Source organism: Heloderma suspectum, chromosome 1 (assembly GCF_057233095.1).
Source record: "Heloderma suspectum isolate Gila_16-S chromosome 1, 16-S_ref, whole genome shotgun sequence".
Taxonomy (NCBI): domain Eukaryota; kingdom Metazoa; phylum Chordata; class Lepidosauria; order Squamata; family Helodermatidae; genus Heloderma; species Heloderma suspectum.
Window position 1 is genome coordinate 361,813,490 of NC_139458.1, and position 19,154 is coordinate 361,832,643.

General features: G+C 43.6%; 1 protein-coding gene across 2 annotated transcripts in view; it reads right to left on the minus strand.

Moving 5' to 3' along the window:
- WDR27 (WD repeat domain 27) overlaps positions 1-19,154 on the minus strand; it is a 209,879-nt gene that overhangs the window by 155,906 nt on the left and 34,819 nt on the right. For both annotated transcript variants that reach the window (XM_084832154.1, XM_084832161.1), the window contains exons 16-22: positions 15,682-15,756; positions 15,313-15,419; positions 13,572-13,661; positions 9,810-9,931; positions 7,895-8,028; positions 5,572-5,669; positions 4,566-4,687 (exon numbers count right to left, since the gene is read on the minus strand). In XM_084832154.1, coding sequence (XP_084688280.1) covers positions 4,566-4,687; positions 5,572-5,669; positions 7,895-8,028; positions 9,810-9,931; positions 13,572-13,661; positions 15,313-15,419; positions 15,682-15,756 — 748 coding nt within the window. The remainder of the gene's footprint in view (positions 1-4,565; positions 4,688-5,571; positions 5,670-7,894; positions 8,029-9,809; positions 9,932-13,571; positions 13,662-15,312; positions 15,420-15,681; positions 15,757-19,154) is intronic.

Sequence of the window (19,154 nt, forward strand, 5' to 3'; positions counted from 1 at the left end):
CACCAGCACTGGCAGCGGGGGGGAACTGACCGAGCAATGAGGGTTGCCAGAAACCAGGGGGGACAGCAAGGACCGATGAAAAACAGGATGGATCTTCATGGAGGGGGGGAGAGCCAGGTGAAAACCAACAGGGTTAATCTGGGCCGTAACCTGGAAAGGCCCCGTGCGGCGAGACGTGAGCTTCCTTGCGGGCGAGTGAGAGGGGAGGTATTGGGTGGACAACCAAACCCAGTCCTCCAGTTGCAGAGACGGACCTGGCTGGTGTCGTCGGTCCGCAGAGGCCTTGTAGGCTGACTTGGCTTGCTCAAGGGAGTCCCGTAAGAAGTGGTGTACCGCTCGCAACACCTCTAAAAAGTCATGGGCTGCTGGCACCGAAGAGGAAGCTAGGGTGGATGGGAAAGCCTTGGGGTGGTAACCAAAATTGGCAAAAAATGGAGTTTGGCGGGTGGAAGCATGGCAGGCATTGTTATAAGCAAATTCTGTGAGAGGCAGCAAGGAACACTAGTCATCTTGATGGTAATTGACATAACAGCGCAAATATTGCTCCAGGGTCGCATTGGTGCGCTCGGTCTGACCGTCCATCTGTGGGTGGTGGGCGGAGGAAAGACAGAGCGTCACATGGAGAAGCCCAAGTAGCTCCCTCCAGAAATGGGCAATGAATTGGGGCCCCCTATCCGAAATGAGACCCTCGGGCCATCCGTGGAGCCGGAAAACATGTGCCAAAACAGCTCCGCTGTCTCCCTGGCTGTGGGCAACCCAGAGCAGGGGATGAAATGGGCCATCTTAGAAAACAAATCCACCACCAACAGAATAGTGGTCTTACTGTGAGTGAGGCAAGTCAGTGATGAAGTCAAGGGAGAGCAGTTTCCAAGGTCCTGAGGGGGTAGGCAGGGGGTGAAGCAAGACTGTGGGCTTGCCTGAGGGGGCCTTCGCCCGCTGGCAGGTTGGGCAGGAGGCGACATAGGTCTTGACGTCCCGACACACACGAGGCCACCAAAAATCCCACGTCACTCCGTGCAGGGTCTTGGAGAAGCCAAAATGCCCAGCAGTGGGGGAGTCGTGGCACTGATGGAGGACCTTCTCGCGGAGAGGTCTAGAAGGCACATAGACCCGACTGGAATGGTAAAGCAGGCCACCTCGCAAAGAGAAGGGGGTAGAGTGGGGGGGCAGAGGCTAGCCCCAATTCCTCCACTTTTGTGCGAACAAAAGCATCCTGAGCCTGTGCAGAGTGAAGGAGCTCCTACCAAGAGCGAGGTACCGCAGCTGCCGCCAGGCTCTGGGGTAGAAGAATCAGAGTGGGGGGATTCCCCTCACCCCCTGGTTGGAGGTCCAGCTTACGAGAAAGAGCATCTGCTTGTAGGTTGTCGGAGGCCTTCACATGGCAAATCTTAAGGTGGAACCGGGGGGAAAAAAGCGACCACCTAATCTGCCGCTGGTTTAAGGCACAGGCTGTCTGAAGATGTTTCAGGTTTCGATGGTCGGTTCTAACTTCAGCTGGGTGCTGTGACCCCTCCAGCAGATGACGCCAGGTCTCCAAAGCGGACTTGATGGCCAACAGTTCCTTCTCCCAGATGGTATAATTCCTCTCAGACATGTTCAGCTTCCTGGAGTGGTAGGCACAGGGTTGCAACCCACTGCCCACCTGATCTGGCTGAAAAAGCACCGCCCCCACCGCAAAGTCAGAGGCATCAGTTTGCACTACAAAAGGCTTCCTCAGGTCAGGATGTAACAGGATCGGCTCAGAACTAAAAAGCTTCTTAAGTTCCTCGAAAGCCTGTTGGGCAGATGCCGTCCAATGAAAAGGAGATTTCCTGCCCTTAAGGAGGAGATGTCAGCCGAGCACAGCTGGGCAGGAACTTTCTGTAAAAATTAGCAAACCCCAGAAAACGTTGCAAGTCCTTCTTGGTGGATGGAGCCTGCCAGGAGAGGACAGCCTGGACCTTTGCAGGATCCATCCTGATACCGTCAGCTGAGATAATGTAGCCAAGATGGTCCAAAGAGTTTAGGTCAGATGCACATTTCTCCACCTTGGCATACAGACGGTTCTCGCAGAGGCGCTGGAGGACGGCGGAGACATGGTGCTGATGGGCGTGGGGGTCCTCAGAAAATATAAGTAAATCATCGAGATACACAATGAGGAAAGTGTCCAAATAGTCCCGGAAGATGGTATTCATAGAACGCGAAAACGTGGGGCGGCACAGGCGAGCCCAAATGGCATCACTAGGTATTCATACGCTCCGTACTGGGTGCCGAAACAGGTCTTCCACCCATCCCCCTCCCGGATGCGAATCAGATTGTAGGCGCCACGCAGGTCCAACTTTGTGAAAATCTTGGCTCGCCCCAGGCGCTCCAGCATCTCAGGTATGAGGGGGAGGGGGTACTTGTCGGGGATCGAGACCAAATTCAACGCTCTGTAATCGTGCACCGGGCGGAGTTCTCCCGATTTTTTGGACACAAAGATGGTAGGGGCACAGGCAGGGCGAATGAAGCCACGGCTGAGGTTTGTGTCCAAAAACTCCCGTAGAGCTCGAAGTTCCGGCTCCGACATCGAATACAGCCAGCCAGCGGGGATGGTCGCCCCAGGAATGAGGTTAATGGCACAGTCAAAAGGGCGGTGAGGGGGGAGCTGGTCAGCCTCCTTCTTGTCGAAAACATCCCCAAAAGCTGCATACTTCTCTGGGAGGATCACGGTAGCTGAAGAACTGCCAGAAGCAGACGAGGAGGGGGAGGAAAGGGTTAAGGGCTGGCAGGAGGAAAAGCTGCATACTTCTCTGGGAGGATCACGGTAGCTGAAGAACTGCCAGAAGCAGACAAGGAGGGGGAGGGAAGGGTTAAGGGCTGGCAGGAGGAAAAGCTGCATACTTCTCTGGGAGGATCACGGTAGCTGAAGAACTGCCAGAAGCAGACGAGGAGGGGGAGGAAAGGGTTAAGGGCTGGCATCCAGCAAACCCCCCTCCAGCACTCTCTCGCTGCCAAGGTCACTATCTATCCCAGGAATGCTGGCAGGAGGAATCTCTGCCAGCTGCTGTGCCTGTCAGAGATGAGCACACTCCTCTCCCACGGATTGCAGTTTCTCCTCAGAATCAGAACTGCTCTGGGGTTCTATTGGCTCAGTTTCCACCCTGACATCCTTACTGAAAGATCAAGGTCCCAATTACGTAGTAACTGTTTCCTTTTAACAAATGCTGTTCTTGCCATCTTCACTCTTGCGTTTATCTCTTGTGTTTGTTCATTTCTTTCACTGAGCCAAATTCCTAGGTATTTATATTTTGTGACTCGCTCAATTGGCATATTATTGATCATACTATTAAATGCAGTAAAAGGCTTTTTGCTTATCACCATATATTTTGTTTTCTTGATATTCATTTTAGGGCCATACTCATTATTTACTTTATTATTCTGATCTAGTAATTTTTGTAACTCAGATATATTGTCTGTCATTACTATGGTGTCGGTGACAGAAGAAAGTGCAAAAGCTGGGTTGCAGTTAAACCTCAAAAAAACCAAGATTATGGCAAACAGTTTGATTGATAGCTGACAAACAGAGGGAGAAAACGTGGGGGCAGTGACAGACTTTGTCTTTCTAGGCGCAAAAATTACTGCAGACGCTGGCTGTAGCCAGGAAATCAGAAGACGTTTACTTCTTGGGAGGACAGCAATGACAAATCTTGATACAATAATGAAGAGCAGAGACATCACACTGACAACAAAGGTCCACATAGTTAAAGCAATGGTATTCCCCATAGTAACCTATGGCTGCGAGAGCTGGACCATAAGGAAGGCTGAGCGAAGGAAGATAGATGCTTTTGAACTGTGGTGTTGGAGGAAAATTCTGAGAGTGCCTTGGACTGCAAGAAGATCAAACCAGTCCATCCTCCAGGAAATCAAGCCAGACTGCTCACTTGAGGGAATGATATTAAAGGCAAAACTGAAGTCCTTTGGCCACATAATGAGAAGATAGGATACCCTGGAGAAGATGCTGATGCTAGGGAAAGTGGAAGGCAAACGGAAGAGGGGCCGACCAAGGGCAAGATGGATGGATGATATTCTGGAGGTGACGGACTCGACCTTGGGGGAGCTGGGGGTGGTGACAACCAACAGGAAGCTCTGGCGTGGGCTGGTCCATGAAGTCACGAAGAGTCGGAAGCGACTGACCGAATAAGCAACAAACTATGGTGTCATCAGCATATCGAACTGTGTTAATTATTTTTGCATTGGTGTTTATGCCAGCTGTTTGCTCAGCAAGTGTTTCATTAAATATAGCTTCAGAATATAAATTGAACAGCATAGGTGATAGGACACAGCCTTGTCTTATTCTTCTTTGGATTTGAATTTCTACCCATAACTCTCCATCTATACAAACTGAGGCTGTTTGATTCAAATACAAATTTTCTATAATCTGGATCTCCTGACTATCGATATCAGTTTTTCTCAGTATATCAATCAATTGCTCGTGATGAACTTATGATTATGTCTTTATTCATATCAAGACATCTTTGAATTAAGATGTTACCTCCAAATTAATAAAACTGTTAATTAATATTAATAAAAGATCTGAAGCCTACCTTATTTTGGCAAATCTGGTGAACTGATCTAGAATGAACATCTGTTATCACTGCTGCACTACAGCCCACATTGAGGTCAAATACTTCAAGTGCTCGGTTGCTACCAGCTGCCAGTACGATATCTGTTATCTCTGTAAGTTAAAGTTCTGTTAAATCAATTGTGCATTACGAAAACAACAGTAAACATTTTCAGACTTGTTTGTATGTACATCTCCTTTAATTTTTATGGGGAAATGTACACTGCATTTAAATAACCTGAACTAGTGGCATCAAAATGCTCTGAAATACATTATTCATTGGTTTCAATAGGCATATTCTAAACCAGGAGGAGACAAAATGGAGAACAAGATTAATATTCAGTACTTGTGCAGGCAGTGAATCAAGTTTTTAGGCAAATGTACTGGGCACCATGGCAGGGTGATAGAGCAGGGAGTGGCATTTCTGCTCTTACGTTTAGGCACCAGAAAGCAGAGGTGATGGCATGGGGTGTTACAGGTAGCACTGTGCAAGCACACAGTTGCTGAGTAGATGGTCACCCTGATGACTGAGCAGCCTGTTCTTGCACCAGGGTGACCATCCACTCAACAACCATGTGCTTGCATGGTGCTGGCTGAAGTACCCTGTATCTTCATTACTGCTTCCTTGTACCTAAAGGTAATGGCAGGAAGACCCCTCTCCTCTTTATTGTCACTGGCCAGTGGTTTTGCCTATCAAACTGACTCACTGGCCAACACTATTCAATCCAGTGGTAGAAATAACAGCTATAACTACGTTGTATTATTGTAATGCATATGCCCACATTTAGGTCAATAATGATTTTGCAACATGACAAAAAAATAACAGCATATTAAAACTGGTGTTATCACTTTTTATAATAAGGTTATTATTTTTACTCCTATCATTATAGTTAAAAATCATAGGTAGCTAAGGAACAAATGCCAATTGTTTTAAATCAAATGCTTCTAACTAAAATGTTGACCTCAGGTAATAATTGGCAGGAGGATACAAGAATAGAATTCATTTACTGCTGAAAGGCTGGTAATTTCCACTGTCGATGCCATGGGAAATTTCTGTATTGATTTGCAAATGCTCTTCGTTCTGTACCTGCAAAATAATATGAATGACACCAAATAATCAAAAACAAAGAAATAAATAATCAAAAAGCTTTAGCAAGTTTCTTACAAGTTCTTGAAATCAAAGTAAAAGTAACATATGCAAATATTATTCTACATAAATATGTCAATAGAAAATTCAGCATCAATTACATTTGTATTTCTATTATTATTCATTAAATGTATATGTAGCTTTTTATGCGAAAAGAAGTCTCAAAGTGGCTTATACATAAACAGATTTCCATAATATAACAATCGAACACCAAAATCAATACCAACTATAATCAATAAAGTAAATAACAAATAAAAATAAATACCATAAAACATAATCTAAAACAATACAATATGAAAAGTTAGGAACATGCACACTGAGACGCTGGGGGAGGGTTCCACCAAAAGTTTCTCAGCTATAGAAGTTTCCTGAATGGGGCACCAAGCAGGCGCAAAGGCCATATGTGCAGGAGGAAGACCATATGTGTGATGCTGATGCACACAGACCATAATGAAGAACAATACAATATGAAAAGTCTTCATCCACAATATACAAATCTCTCACTTCCCCACCCACCCTGCCCCCAGCCTAGAATGAACACAGCCAAAACAACCCACAACAACTGGGTCATAACCAAAGTTCAAATGTCTGGGAAAAGGAGCTCCCTAGAGAGGTTTGCCTGGCGCCTACGCTGTGCTCTTTCTGGTGCCAGGTGAAGACCTTTTTATTTTCCCAGCATTTTAGCAATCTAGCGTCCTAGTCTTTTAGTTTTGCTGTTTTAAATCTGTTACTGTATTTTAAATCTCTGCATTGCTGCTAGGTTTTATTCTGGTTGTATTTTTATACCGTAGTTTTATGTTTTTATATTTTATACTGCTTTTATGCTGTACTTTGTGGTTTTAATTTTTATGAACTGCCCAGAGAGCTTCAGCTATTGGGCAGTATAGAAATGTAATAAATAAATGAATGAATGAATAAACGAATGAATGACTAAATAAATAAATAAATAAAACAAGTATATATTTGCATGGTGTCAGAAAGATGACAGTTTCCGTGCCAGGCAAGCTTCCTTGGGGAGAACGTTCCATAAAGGTCCATTCCTTTACTGCTACCCCTCATCCCCACCCACCCAGCTTTCTAAGAAGGGATAGAGAAGGGCCTCTGAAGCTGACCTGAGGGATAAGGTAAATTCATATGCGGAAAGATGGTCTTTGAGGTACTGAGGTCCCGAGCCACGTAGGGCTTTATAGGTTAAAACCAGCACTTTGAATTTGGCCCAGAAACAAACTGAAAACAAATTGGACTGATATGTTCACTTCGTCTAGTCCCCGTCCCAGTCAACAGGACACTGAATTCTGCCCTAGCTGTAGTTTCCAGACTGTTTTCAATGGCGGCCCAAAGTACAATACACTGAAGTAATCTAACCTAGAAGTTATAGATCACTGATGCCAGACTAACCCCATCCAGATAGTGTTGCAGATGGGCTACCAGTCAAAGCTGGTAGAAGACACATCACAACACAGAGGCCACATGAAGCCTCCAATTACAATGATGGATCCAGGAGTACTCCCAAGCTGTGTATCTGTTTTCGGGCAAGAATTACCCTATCCAGACCTGGCTAGGGTCTGGCTAGGGTCACTTCCCCTATCCAGACAACCACCAGCAGAGCCACCAATCCAGAGTTTTGTCGGGATTGAGCTTCCGTTTACTGGCTCTCATCCAGTCCATTACCAATGCCAGACACCAGTTAAGCACATCCACTACTACACCTGCCTGAAATGAAGTAGAGTTGTGTGTCTGGTGACAGTACACCAAACTCCAAATGATCCCACTCAGTGGTTTCATGTAGATGTTAAACAGTGTGGGGGATAGGATCGACCCCTGCTGAACCCCAAACTGAGGTTTCATGGGGCCGAGCAATACTCCCCAAGCAGTACCATCTGGAAAAAAACCATCCAGGTAAGAGTGGGCCCAATTCCCAGTGCCCCCAACTTCCAACTTGAACAGTGACTCCAGAAGAATACCATGATAGATGCCAAGAGATCAAGGAGTATCAACAGAGACACACTCTCCCTGTCTCTCTCCCTGGTTATTCCACTAGTACTTGCACAATCACGGGCAGAACATGCGACCACTAGCAGAAAAATGCCACCTACTTTTTCTGCTAGTATTACATTGTATATACATTACATAGTATTACATTACTACCATACGTTTTTACCTACCGTTTCACCTCATCTTTGCTGGTGTCAAGATAATATCTTAACAAGTAAAACTCTGCGCCACAAGACAATAAAATAAATGTATCTATATAATAAAACTGGGCTGATCGGATAGACTTATGAAACATTTCCTTTCCCTGAAATTAAAAATACACAATTAACATTATATACTATATAACTTCCAGTTAGAAAATACAGGTGGTTTCTTTACAGAATACTGTCATCTTAACAGGTTACCTGCTGTGTTAATTTTCTAGCTAAAGTCAGTTAGTCTTAATTACAAATCTTGATTCACCTTACATTGCCTATTGCTGTTTAATGTAATTGCTACCTAAATTAGATTAAGAAAAGGCTACGCCATTTTGAAAATTGAGTTTCTTACAAAGAATCTACAGTCTGAGAAGCTCTTTGTCCCCCTGGAGCTGCTCTCACTAAAACTACCAGCAGACCCCTGTTTTCCAGAACTAAAGGCTTCTCCTCTATCATCATCCTCTTCAGTCATTCTGCTACCTTTGATACAGGTGACCATCTTCAATAATTAGTAGCGGGTGAACGTTACCCCACAGCTCAATTCTGATTAAATTCTGATGAAGAGATCTCAGGGACCATAGGATTCTTCAGATTCCCCTCTCCAAGGCTGTAGACACTTGCAACATTGGAAGGAGGACTTTGGTATCTGATCCCTCCTGCGCACCCCCTCCCTGCTGCCATGGAAAAAACCATGCTGGCTGCATTCCAAGTTCATAAAAGCAGCCTCGGGGAGGTCTGTAAGGGGTGCTCCGGTGGGCAGAGAGAGGAGGGGAGAAGCCAGGATATGACGGATCTTATGACCTCTCCAGTCCCAGTCCTGCCCCCACCAGCACACCCTGTCTAGATGGGAATGGAGATGTGAGGGAGCCCCATTCCATGAGCAGAACTACACTCATGGAAGTTAGTATACAAGCCACTGGTATCTACATTTTCCAAGCTTCCTGGCATCAGTTGAGAGTATGCCCAATGCAAACTGGAAGTATGGGAAATGTAGTTATCAGTGCTTCACCACTCGACAGTATGAGCCAAGAAGCACTGAGAACTATCTTTCCACACTTCCCAGAGTCAACAGAGAAGTATCCAGGTCTTACAGATAAGGCCTCTACTGCTGAGAGACCTCCACTGTTGCCAGTCTCCTGGCTCTGAACAAAGTAAGTTTGGAAAAGGAAAATGGCCAGTGGGAGGGCTGGCTGGGATGTGCGTAATGGCTCCAAATTCCTAGCAGGATCATTAGGAAGCCTGGTGGACCTGTATCATGCATGCCAGTCTAGTAACCATTCTGAGGTGCTGGAGAACTTCAGGGGGTCAGCACTTGGCTCATAAATTGCTCATGAATTGCAGGCTGCAAAAATGTATTATGAGCCTGGTAATTTCAGTGGCTGGGATCGCATTATCAGTGGGGGAAACTATGCAATATGGGTTGTTTCCCCCATCCTGCACATGCTGCTCACACGTCCGGCATTTCCTTAATTACTTGCACCGCGTTGCGAGTTGCCATGTTGTCTGAATCCAGTGCACAGTGCAGTGAGGGTGGCTTCTAACCCACTCCACAACCCCTACTACAAGCCATGGGTTGTAGGATGGGTTAGAAGCCACCCCCACTGTGTGCTACATTCGCACGACACCGCAACCCACAACATGGTGTGGGTAATTAAGCAAATGGAGGGTGGGAGAAACAACCCATACTGCATAGTTTCACCCACTGATCATGCAAAACTGGCCAGTACCTTCACTATTGGTAACTAAAACTGTTGAGCTATCACTGACATTTTGTCAGATGCTAATGGACATTATATTCCAAATGCATATAATCAGTATGATTTTAGGGTGTAGGTGGCATACAGAACAGTACCCAAAATCTACTCAGCTTGCATGAGCTTTTTATTACCAGACATAAAGTAGGCTCTGCACTGCTGACTGACCAGATCCTTAATGTTCTGTCTTCAGAAGATGAAACAAGCCAATTGTTGTCATGGCTCCAACCAACTGAATTAATAGCACCATCGTGGCCTAATAAAAATAAAGAAAATACATTTCTGAAAAGCAGGTTTATCATACAGTCCCAATAAATCATAAGGTATTTTTATCCAGTAATGTCACCGTCATGGTATTTTTATCCAGAAATATCACTGCCGGCCCTGTAGCAGCACTGAGCAATGCTCTGGGATTGCACACCTGAACTCCCCAGCACCACCATCTTAATTATGCCATCCCGAACACACCCACATCAGAAGCGGGGCTGATGGAATTAAGATGGCAGCAGTAGTGAGTTACGGCTCTAGTGAGCTAAGCCATGCCACATGGGTCCGGAACTCCACTCAGTCTTGCTGCCAGCTCTGGCCATCCCCCCAAACCCCACCACCACTCAGGTGAGCTACACTAGTAATGGTGCCAGCCTTGCAGCAACCCAGCAACAATAGCACTGGCTCAGCACTTCTGGGGCCTGATCCTACTAATCAGCTGTTAAGAGAGGAGAAGACAGGAGGCTGGATTAAGTCACCCCCACCCACCAAACACTTGGGCAGGAGGGTCACCTTTTTGAAAATCTGCCCTACTCATGTGTGCTCCGTTGAATTGCAGCCAGAGTGTTATTGCATGATTTCAACTCTCACATCGAATTCTTTTCACTTACCCATCAATTATAGCATAATTCAAATAGGCAATAACTAAAAAGCATTAAAAATAATCCTTTTAGTTAAGAAACATCCCTTATAAAGAAATTCTAACCTAGACAATATTCGGTCAATGACAAGAAATATGGATAGACATACATGGAATTTAATGGAAACGTTCCTTAAAATTTCATTGTATGGACAGTATCTGTACAAGTAAGACAGTGGCTTAATATAAAGTTTCAAAAAATACTTAGCAAGCAGTTAACAGTGCTAAGACAATATCATCCTTAAATGATATCATTTTTATTGTGTTTGATTACAATGAATATAGAAGAAATTAAATAAGAAACTCTCATAAAGAAAGATACAATTTGATGTTGTATGAATTGGAGTTCTCATCAAAAAACATTTACAGAAAAAATAAAGTTCTGTTGGTTCAAATAGGAGACAGGCCTTATAAAACAGTTAATATAACAACTGTAAGTTAACAATGTAGCTAGTTAATTTTTCAGTCCTACAAATTGTAAACAAATTCAAAATGAAAAAATCTGATATAACATCCCATTTTCATGTTGTTTCCCAAAGTGAAAACTGTTTATGTTAAGAGATTTAAAGGTCCTAGGCTGTCCCCTAGTGCACACACCGAAATTTTACTTTGCAATTTATTTCATTTGTAGGTTTCCCCATTTTAGTCACAACCAATTTCCATTAGTGAAGAACAAATGGTATGAGCCTCCCAAGCATAATATTCCTTCCCCCATTTCTATGAGTTTTCAGTGGGGTGAACTTTGGGGATTGGGGCAAACTTATCTCCAGCAGTGGCACATAGCTGGGTGTACAGAAGGGGATTCCCTTAGGGCTCTTTAGCATCCCCACCATCCCTAACTAAGACGCATGTAATGCCATGTGCATCACAGTGCATCCAATCTTTATCTAGGATTGGAGGTCCACATATACCTCCCACAGGGCAATCCTGCCATCTTACCTCACGCACCCAGGCTATGTATGGCTTATGTATGGAAATCCCCCCCCTTCACAGAAAAGACAGATCATGCTCTTTTTCCTTTTGTTAAAGTCTGACAATATTCTAATTGACTGACCAGCTATCCTGCTGTAAAAAACAAGTTCTCAGTCCTTCATCGATAAAAAATTGGACTGTACCAATCTGGTATTAGGATCAAATGTGCCCCAAGAAAACCAAACAAATAAAATGCTTGGTGGAAGTTATTAAAAATGACACCATTTGCAAGTTAAAAAAAACAACCCACATGTCTTAGACATAAGGGTCAATAGTACCTCATAATGTAAAGTACAAAAACCTACACAAACAATAGGTGGGGTCTAAGTGACCGTACAGTTTTTTTAAACATAAATAACCATATTGTGCCATTAACATACATATCACATGATTCTAACAGTTGCACAAATATAACAGTGCAATAATTATGAGCTGCAAATGACCAGAAACAACAGCAGTAGCAGCAACAACAAACCTCACAAACTTTGCATAGCACACATTACCTGAGCAGCCTATGCACAACCATCACATTTCACAACTGCATGGGTAGGAGAGACAAAATGGTTACAAGAACCATATTGCTGCTCTGATTTTCTGTCATTGTGTCGACTGCACAAACGACACCTGCCCGTTTCTTGGTGTCAGCAGTGGCAGGCCCTACCCACAGAAGTGCAACGCTGGGCTCCACGCTCACTCGCAGCAGTGCAAGAGCCAGCGCAACCCAGCCAGGTTTGCCAGTCATCAGCATCAGAGTGGGCTGCACTTGCAGGAAATGCAGCCCACTCGGATGCTGCATGGTTGTAGACTCAGGGCGCTTGTTCTGCTGCAAGTGACGCAGGAGGAGCCAAGCACGCCCTGTGGGAGTTGCACGTGGACTGAACAGCAACACTGCTCACTTTACAAATTGGCAAGGGAGCGCCTGATGGGGCCACAAACCTTTGGTCCCAGCCTATATACTGCCCTGCATAACTAGTAAGGGAGGGAGCAATCCTATGGCGCTAGACAGTGGCTAGACGGCCATAGGGTATGTTGTTTTCCAGGAACTGACCTTGGAGCCTGCGCTGTGAGGTCGGTTCCCAGAGAACCTCCCCCCACTTCTGCAGAACAGCCCCGACCTCCAAGCTCACAAGAGCAGTGGCCGGAAAGGGGCATGGCTGGGGCGTTCCAGGGTGGGGAGAGCGTAACTGCCTGTACGACACATCCTATGTGTCGTCCAGCAGCATCCTTCCCTGCTCTGTGCTCCCGCGGCTAGACAGCCGCAATCGGCTGTCTAGCTGTGAAAGCAGGGCAGGAGAAGTGTGGAGGGAATGATCCCCTCCGTGCTTCTCCTGCTCTGCTTTGGATAGGCGGTCGCCTCCGAGTTCGGAGGCAGCCGCCTATCTACGTAGATAGGATTGCTCCCCAATACATTTAAAAAGCATTTCACAAGGTCACTTTAACCCCAAGTACCTTATGTGCATGGTTTTTCAATTGTCCCAGTCATTTCAGTAGGGGAATAATTGATCCCCAAAGCCATAACAGTAAACACATTGATTTTTCACTCAATTAAGAAGTGGGCGGGGCTGAAACACCACATAGCAATTCAAACCTTGTCATTGTTAAGGACTACCTGAAACTTGGAGTTGCGGAAGAATGCCATGAACATTTATACATTTTTTTCAGTGCTGTTGGGGTGAAGTTGATCCCACCTGTTGATGTTTAAATCTAGTTATGCTTGCTTGATATCACCTTGTGGTATTATAAGTAACTCGACAGAGTATTGCATCTCAGATCCTATTAGGGTGCAATCCTATGCATGTTTAGAAAGAAGAACGTCCTAGAACTCTCAGCATTCCCTAGATAGCCATGCTGGAAGTTCTAGGACTTTTTCTGTCTAAACTTGCAAAGGAGTACACCCTTAGAAATCCAACGTAGAAAAAATATCTGGGAATCAACAGCTTAAAAAGCACCCTCTTGTATCATCCATGGTCCAGAGGAAGGACAGAAGCTAAGAATGAAAAGGCTAGAATTAATTTACCTGAATAAACAGTTGGTGTTCCTGTAAGGCTGGAATTAAATGCCAGCAAAGTGTTGTCAGCTAAGCCACAAGCCAACAATTCTCCATCTCCTATAAGAATAATGAGTAAAGGAAGTTAATCCAATAATCCTAAATCAAAAATATACCAAAGAGAGAGAAATAAATAAATAAATACTGCAGTTATATATAAGTATATTATACGTCTTTATATAACAGCCTTAAATGTAGCAATAGTGTCTCACAAAGAAAAGCAACAGAGTGAAGAATTGTGGCTAATTCTTTAGCCATGGAGAGGAGTTAACAGTTTAAAGTGAAAAAGCTCACCATGTCAGATAATTTATGTATTATTAAATACAAAAGGTGAAAATTCGTTAAATGGGAAGGAAAAAAAATTATTTGCAGCTCCACACAGATGCAATCCTCATTGCTCAGTAAGGTCATAACTAAAAGTTAATTCAGGTAACAAGTTTTGTTTTGTTTCAGTAAAATTAATTTCCTTGCCAGAATATGCTCAAGGGGACTAGATCTGAAAGTGTAAATGATTTTTGCTGTAACCATGTTAATAATCTGCAATTTGTTATCATTGTCATATATATTCTACTTGTGATCTCTGAAATATAGTAATCTAAATCAGAGCAATTAACTGTGTATGTTCAAAGAGCAATCTCGGTTTTCACATAAGGACAATCAAGAACACTATTTGGTGGAACAAACCTCGCTAGGAAGGAGTTGGTTATAGTTGGTTGAGGGATGTGGATGATCTGTCTGACTTCATGTTGAAGGACAATAGCCAAAGAATCAACGAGGGGAGTTGCTGAGCTGAGCGAGTTTGAACTGGCAATACCTGTAGGGTCTTTCCAAGTGTCATCTCCATGGACCATTTTGCTGGGGAACATAGGTGGGAGGGTGCTTTTGCACTCATGTCCCACTTCTGGGTTTTCCATTGGCAGCTGGTAGGCCACTGTGTGAACAGAATGCTGGACTAGATGGACCCTTGGTTTGATCTAGCATGGTTCTTCTTATGTTCTTAGAGGAACCTACCATTAGGTCACCAAGAAACCACTCTGCTCCAATGTGAGTTGTCTCAACTGAGATGGCTCACAAAGGGACCTACCTACAGTAATGGAGAAGGAGAAAGCAAAGGAAGATGTAGTATGTCCTTCTTCTCCCTCTGTCCCACCTCCTATCTCCCTTTTACCTATAACTCAGGCTTGATTTGAATGCGAAACTGCATGTGTAAGAAAAATATATCCAGGTGACGTTCCATAAAGTTGATTTCTCAATTAAGCTGGGCTATCAGCTGTAACATGTGCAATATTAGCAAATTGGTGTGGCATTTATCCACCCCAGAGATGGTGTGCTCAAGATATATGTTTAGTTGAGGTGATGCAGTTTAAACAAGATGCTAGCCACACAGCTAAGGGTTTTGTTTTTTTACAAGCCTGGCTTCAGGTGTAAACTCAACTTCACAAAAAGTGTGAAAGTGCTTCATTAGATTAGTATAATTGGCTCTTTGTTCACAAGGCTACATTCCTATGTCCATTTACCTGGGAGTAAGCCATGGAAATCAATGGAACTTCCAAGTAGACATGCATAGGATTGCATAGTCAATGTACCAAATCAAGGCAAGCTTGCTGTCTGAATTAACCCTATTAAGCCCTATGTGAATTAAAATACTTTTTCACATTTGTATGTTAAGGCATCTAATTCACAATCCATGGAAATGTAGGTTTTTCTGTACCTGAATACTGAATACAACATACTGAAGTTGATTTACCAGCTACAGTAATCAGTCTCTCAGATTTCATTGGAGGAGTTTTTGCAACTGGATATTCTTCTTTATTTCTTCTTCAAGAATAAAGAAACAATATGGGAAAAGTTAAAAGGATAAAAAAAAACAAGTTGTGATACATACTAAAAATTATTAGAAATAAAGAGAAATTAATATTCCCTTGTATTCATATACAGATTTACTAAAAGTTATATACTGCTAAAGTAGTTTTAAACCCCCCTTTTTGTTTTTCCCCTTACACCATAATTTCAGGATAATGCTAATATTGCTTAGTTATCATAAATACTTTTGGTTCCACAGATCCATTGTATTACTTACCGTTTGCAACTTCTCTTGCACCTCAATGTCAAACTGTTTTGCTTTCCATTAGTTTTTGGAGAAAACATGGTTATTCTGCAAGGGAAAACAAAAGGCACTACTATAGATGATAGCACTTAGGATCAAACTAGACCAGACATTAAATAGTGACAAGGGGAGATTTTCCGCCAAAGCAAATACCAGTTTCAGAGATAGGATTTTGCTCAGGAGTACAGTAGGGTAGGAAAGAGTTAATTTCCCTCTCCATGGCTGCTGTGCTCCTGTTGATTATCAACCCCCCCCCTGCAATTAACACAATTTTCATTTAAAAAAACCTCTGCAGGTTAGATGCAAAAGTATATCTAGCATCACATCTAGTTTGGCCCTTAAAAATGACCATTGAAATTGCTTGATTCAATTTAAATCTAGATGGTGAATGCTATTTTTGTACATCCCTCTAGCCCATTAGAGACAAGTGAAAATCATGTAAACATGAGAACAGACCATTAAATCCACAGTAACTTCATTTTGTATGGATTATGCCATGATTGTGAAACATCTTTGTTTTAATACAACAGTGGATTGCATCCAAAGGTTCTCTTCCTCCAGAGAGGAAACTTCATCCAACAGAGGAAGAGAATCTTTAGATGCATCCCCCTGGGTTTAAGCAGCCTTGAGTGCTTGTAATAAGCAATACGGAGTAAATCCCTCAGTATAGGAACTTCATAAAATCTAAGTGACACAGAAAAGAAAGCTGTGATTCTGATGGAATACAGAAAACAGCGGGAAAAGTGCAGAATGTAGTATTGGGCACAGAATCTCAACTTTCATTGTTAAAAACGTTTCTAGCCTTTATGGTTGCAAAGGTATGCTTCAAAGTGTATAGGCAATGCCTGCTGACATCTCAGAAACCAGAAAGATGGCTGGAAAAGATTTTCAAAGCTTAAGGGCAGGGATTCAGTGAGCTACATATTTCCTGGCCTCACCTCATCACTAACAAAACCAAATAAATTATGCAAAACAGAAAAATTGCAGATTTTGCTCAATCTGCATAATTTATACAGGTCAGGTAACTAAGACAATTCAATTGTCTTAGTACAGAATTTGAATGGACTGGGCTCAGAATTTTAATTTTGCACTGTGTACCTGTATACAGTGGTGAGAAAGTTTGTGAAGCCCTTAGGATTGTCACATATTTCCAACCTAAAATGTTATTAGATCTTAATCTAACCCCATAATCCCAGATAAAGAACAATAGATAACTTGAGTAAACAAATGACACACAAACATGATGCTTTTTCAACATTTATTTATCCACAACTGATTCAACATTCAATATCCATGTGTGAAAATGTATGCGAACCTTTAGATTCAGTACCTGGTGGCACCCCCTTGAGCAGCAATGACTTCAGGTAAGCGTTTCCTGTAACTGTTGGTCAGTCGCTCAAATCAGTTTTGAGGAATTTTGGCCTGTTTCTCCTCACAGAACTGCTTCAACTCAGTGACATTTGAGGGCTTTCTTGCATGAACAGCTTCAGGTCCTGCCACAACATTTCAATCAGGTTTAGGTTCAGACGTTGACTAGGCCATTCTAAAACATGGGATTTCTTCTTCCGCAGCCCCTCTTTTGTAGATCTGCTTGTATGTTTAGGATCACTGTCTTGTTGCATGACCCACTTTTGGTTCAGCATCAGCTCATGGACGGATGGCCTGACATTATCCTCTAGAATCTTCTGATGCAATGCAGAATTCATGGTTGTGTCAATGATGGTGAGCCATCCAGGTCCTGAGACAGCAAAGCAGGCCCAAACCATCACATTCCCATCACCATGCTTGACGACTGGGATGAGGTTCTTCTGTTTGAACTCAGTGTTTGTTTTTTCCCAAACATAACATTTCTCACTGAGGCCAAAAAGTTCTACCTTTGACTCGTCTGTCCAGAGAACATTGTTCCAGAAGTCTTGGGGATCATCCATGTGATCTTTAGCAAATTTCAGATGGGCAGCAATGTTCTTTTTAGAGAGCAGTGGTTTCCTCCTGGCTGTCCTCCCATGAACACCATTCTTGTTCAGTCTTTTCTGATCATCGAGTCAGGTACGCTCACATTAGCCAAGTCGAAAGTGGCCTGCAGATCCTTGGATGTTACTCTGAGGTTCTTTTTGCCTTCTAGATGATGTTCCGGTTTGTTCTTGGAGAGATTTTGGTGGGATGACCGCTCCTGGGTAGAGGGACTGGTTTTGAACCTTCTCCATTTGTAGACTATCTGTCTGACAGTGGATTGGAGCCCCAAATCCTCAAAAATGGTTTTGTAGCCCTTTCTAGACTAATGAACAGCAATAACTGCTTCTCTGAGGTCCTCAGAGATGTCTTTTGATCATGGCATGATGTATTTCCACACAACCATATGGTGAAGACCAAACTCACAAAGTTTATGATCCTTTTATAGGATAAAAAGGTAAAGGTGTCCCCAACCAGTCGTGTCCGACTCTAGGGTGCGGTGCTCATCCCCGCTTCTAAGCCGAAGAGCCAGCGCTGTCCGAAGACGCTTCCGTGGTCATGTGGCCGGCATGACTGAACATCGAGGTGCACGGAACGCTGTTACCTTTCCCGCCGAGGCGGTACCTATTTATCTACTTGCAATTTCTTGCTTTCGAACTGCTAGGTTGGCAGAAGCTGGGACTGAAGACGGAAGCTCACTCCGTCACGCAACACTCGGGTCTCGAACTGCTGACCTGCCGACCTTCCAGTCTGCAGTTCAGCGTCTTAACCACTAAGCCACCGCGGCCTTTTTATAGGATAGGGCCTTCCAAACTCACCCCTGAAGATCCACCTAATTACTTAAACACCTGATTCTAATTATTCCCTTTAACTGAGCTGATGCAACCTGGGGTTCACTTTCTTTTGCACATACCCTGACTCTTTGAGTACTCATTATTTGCCTACATCATTTTATTTTACATGGGGCATAGCCACAAGGCATGGAATTGGTTCATATAAACTCTACTGGATATTTAGAAAAGGACTGGTTTTGATTCACAAAGGCTATCATGGTAAAACTATGGAATTTCCATCATTATCATTAGGTTTCACAAACTTTTTCTCATCACTACATATCTACTTAAAATTTTGACAGACAGCAAATTATTACAGAAAAGGGAAACTGATCTTATTGTAAATTTCCATTCTCAGGGTTTCAGGGAAGAGGTAGCTGTTTTCTCTCAGGAGGACATGGAGAGAGAGAGCTGCCAGGCCACTCCATATGATGCTGCAATGGGGTTTCAGAGGTGTTCTGTGGCTTCTATCCACAAAAGGAGAGGCACCACCTTCTTAGGAAAAAAAAAACAGCTGCTTATTCTAGATCTAAACACAACTGAGGCCCCCAGTCTCTCCTTACAGTTAACTGCAACAGCCATCTTATGCATGACCACAAGGGGCTGCTGCTTCTTCCTCCCCTCTCCACAAGGAGGCACAGGGCCCCTCCTCCAAATATTAAG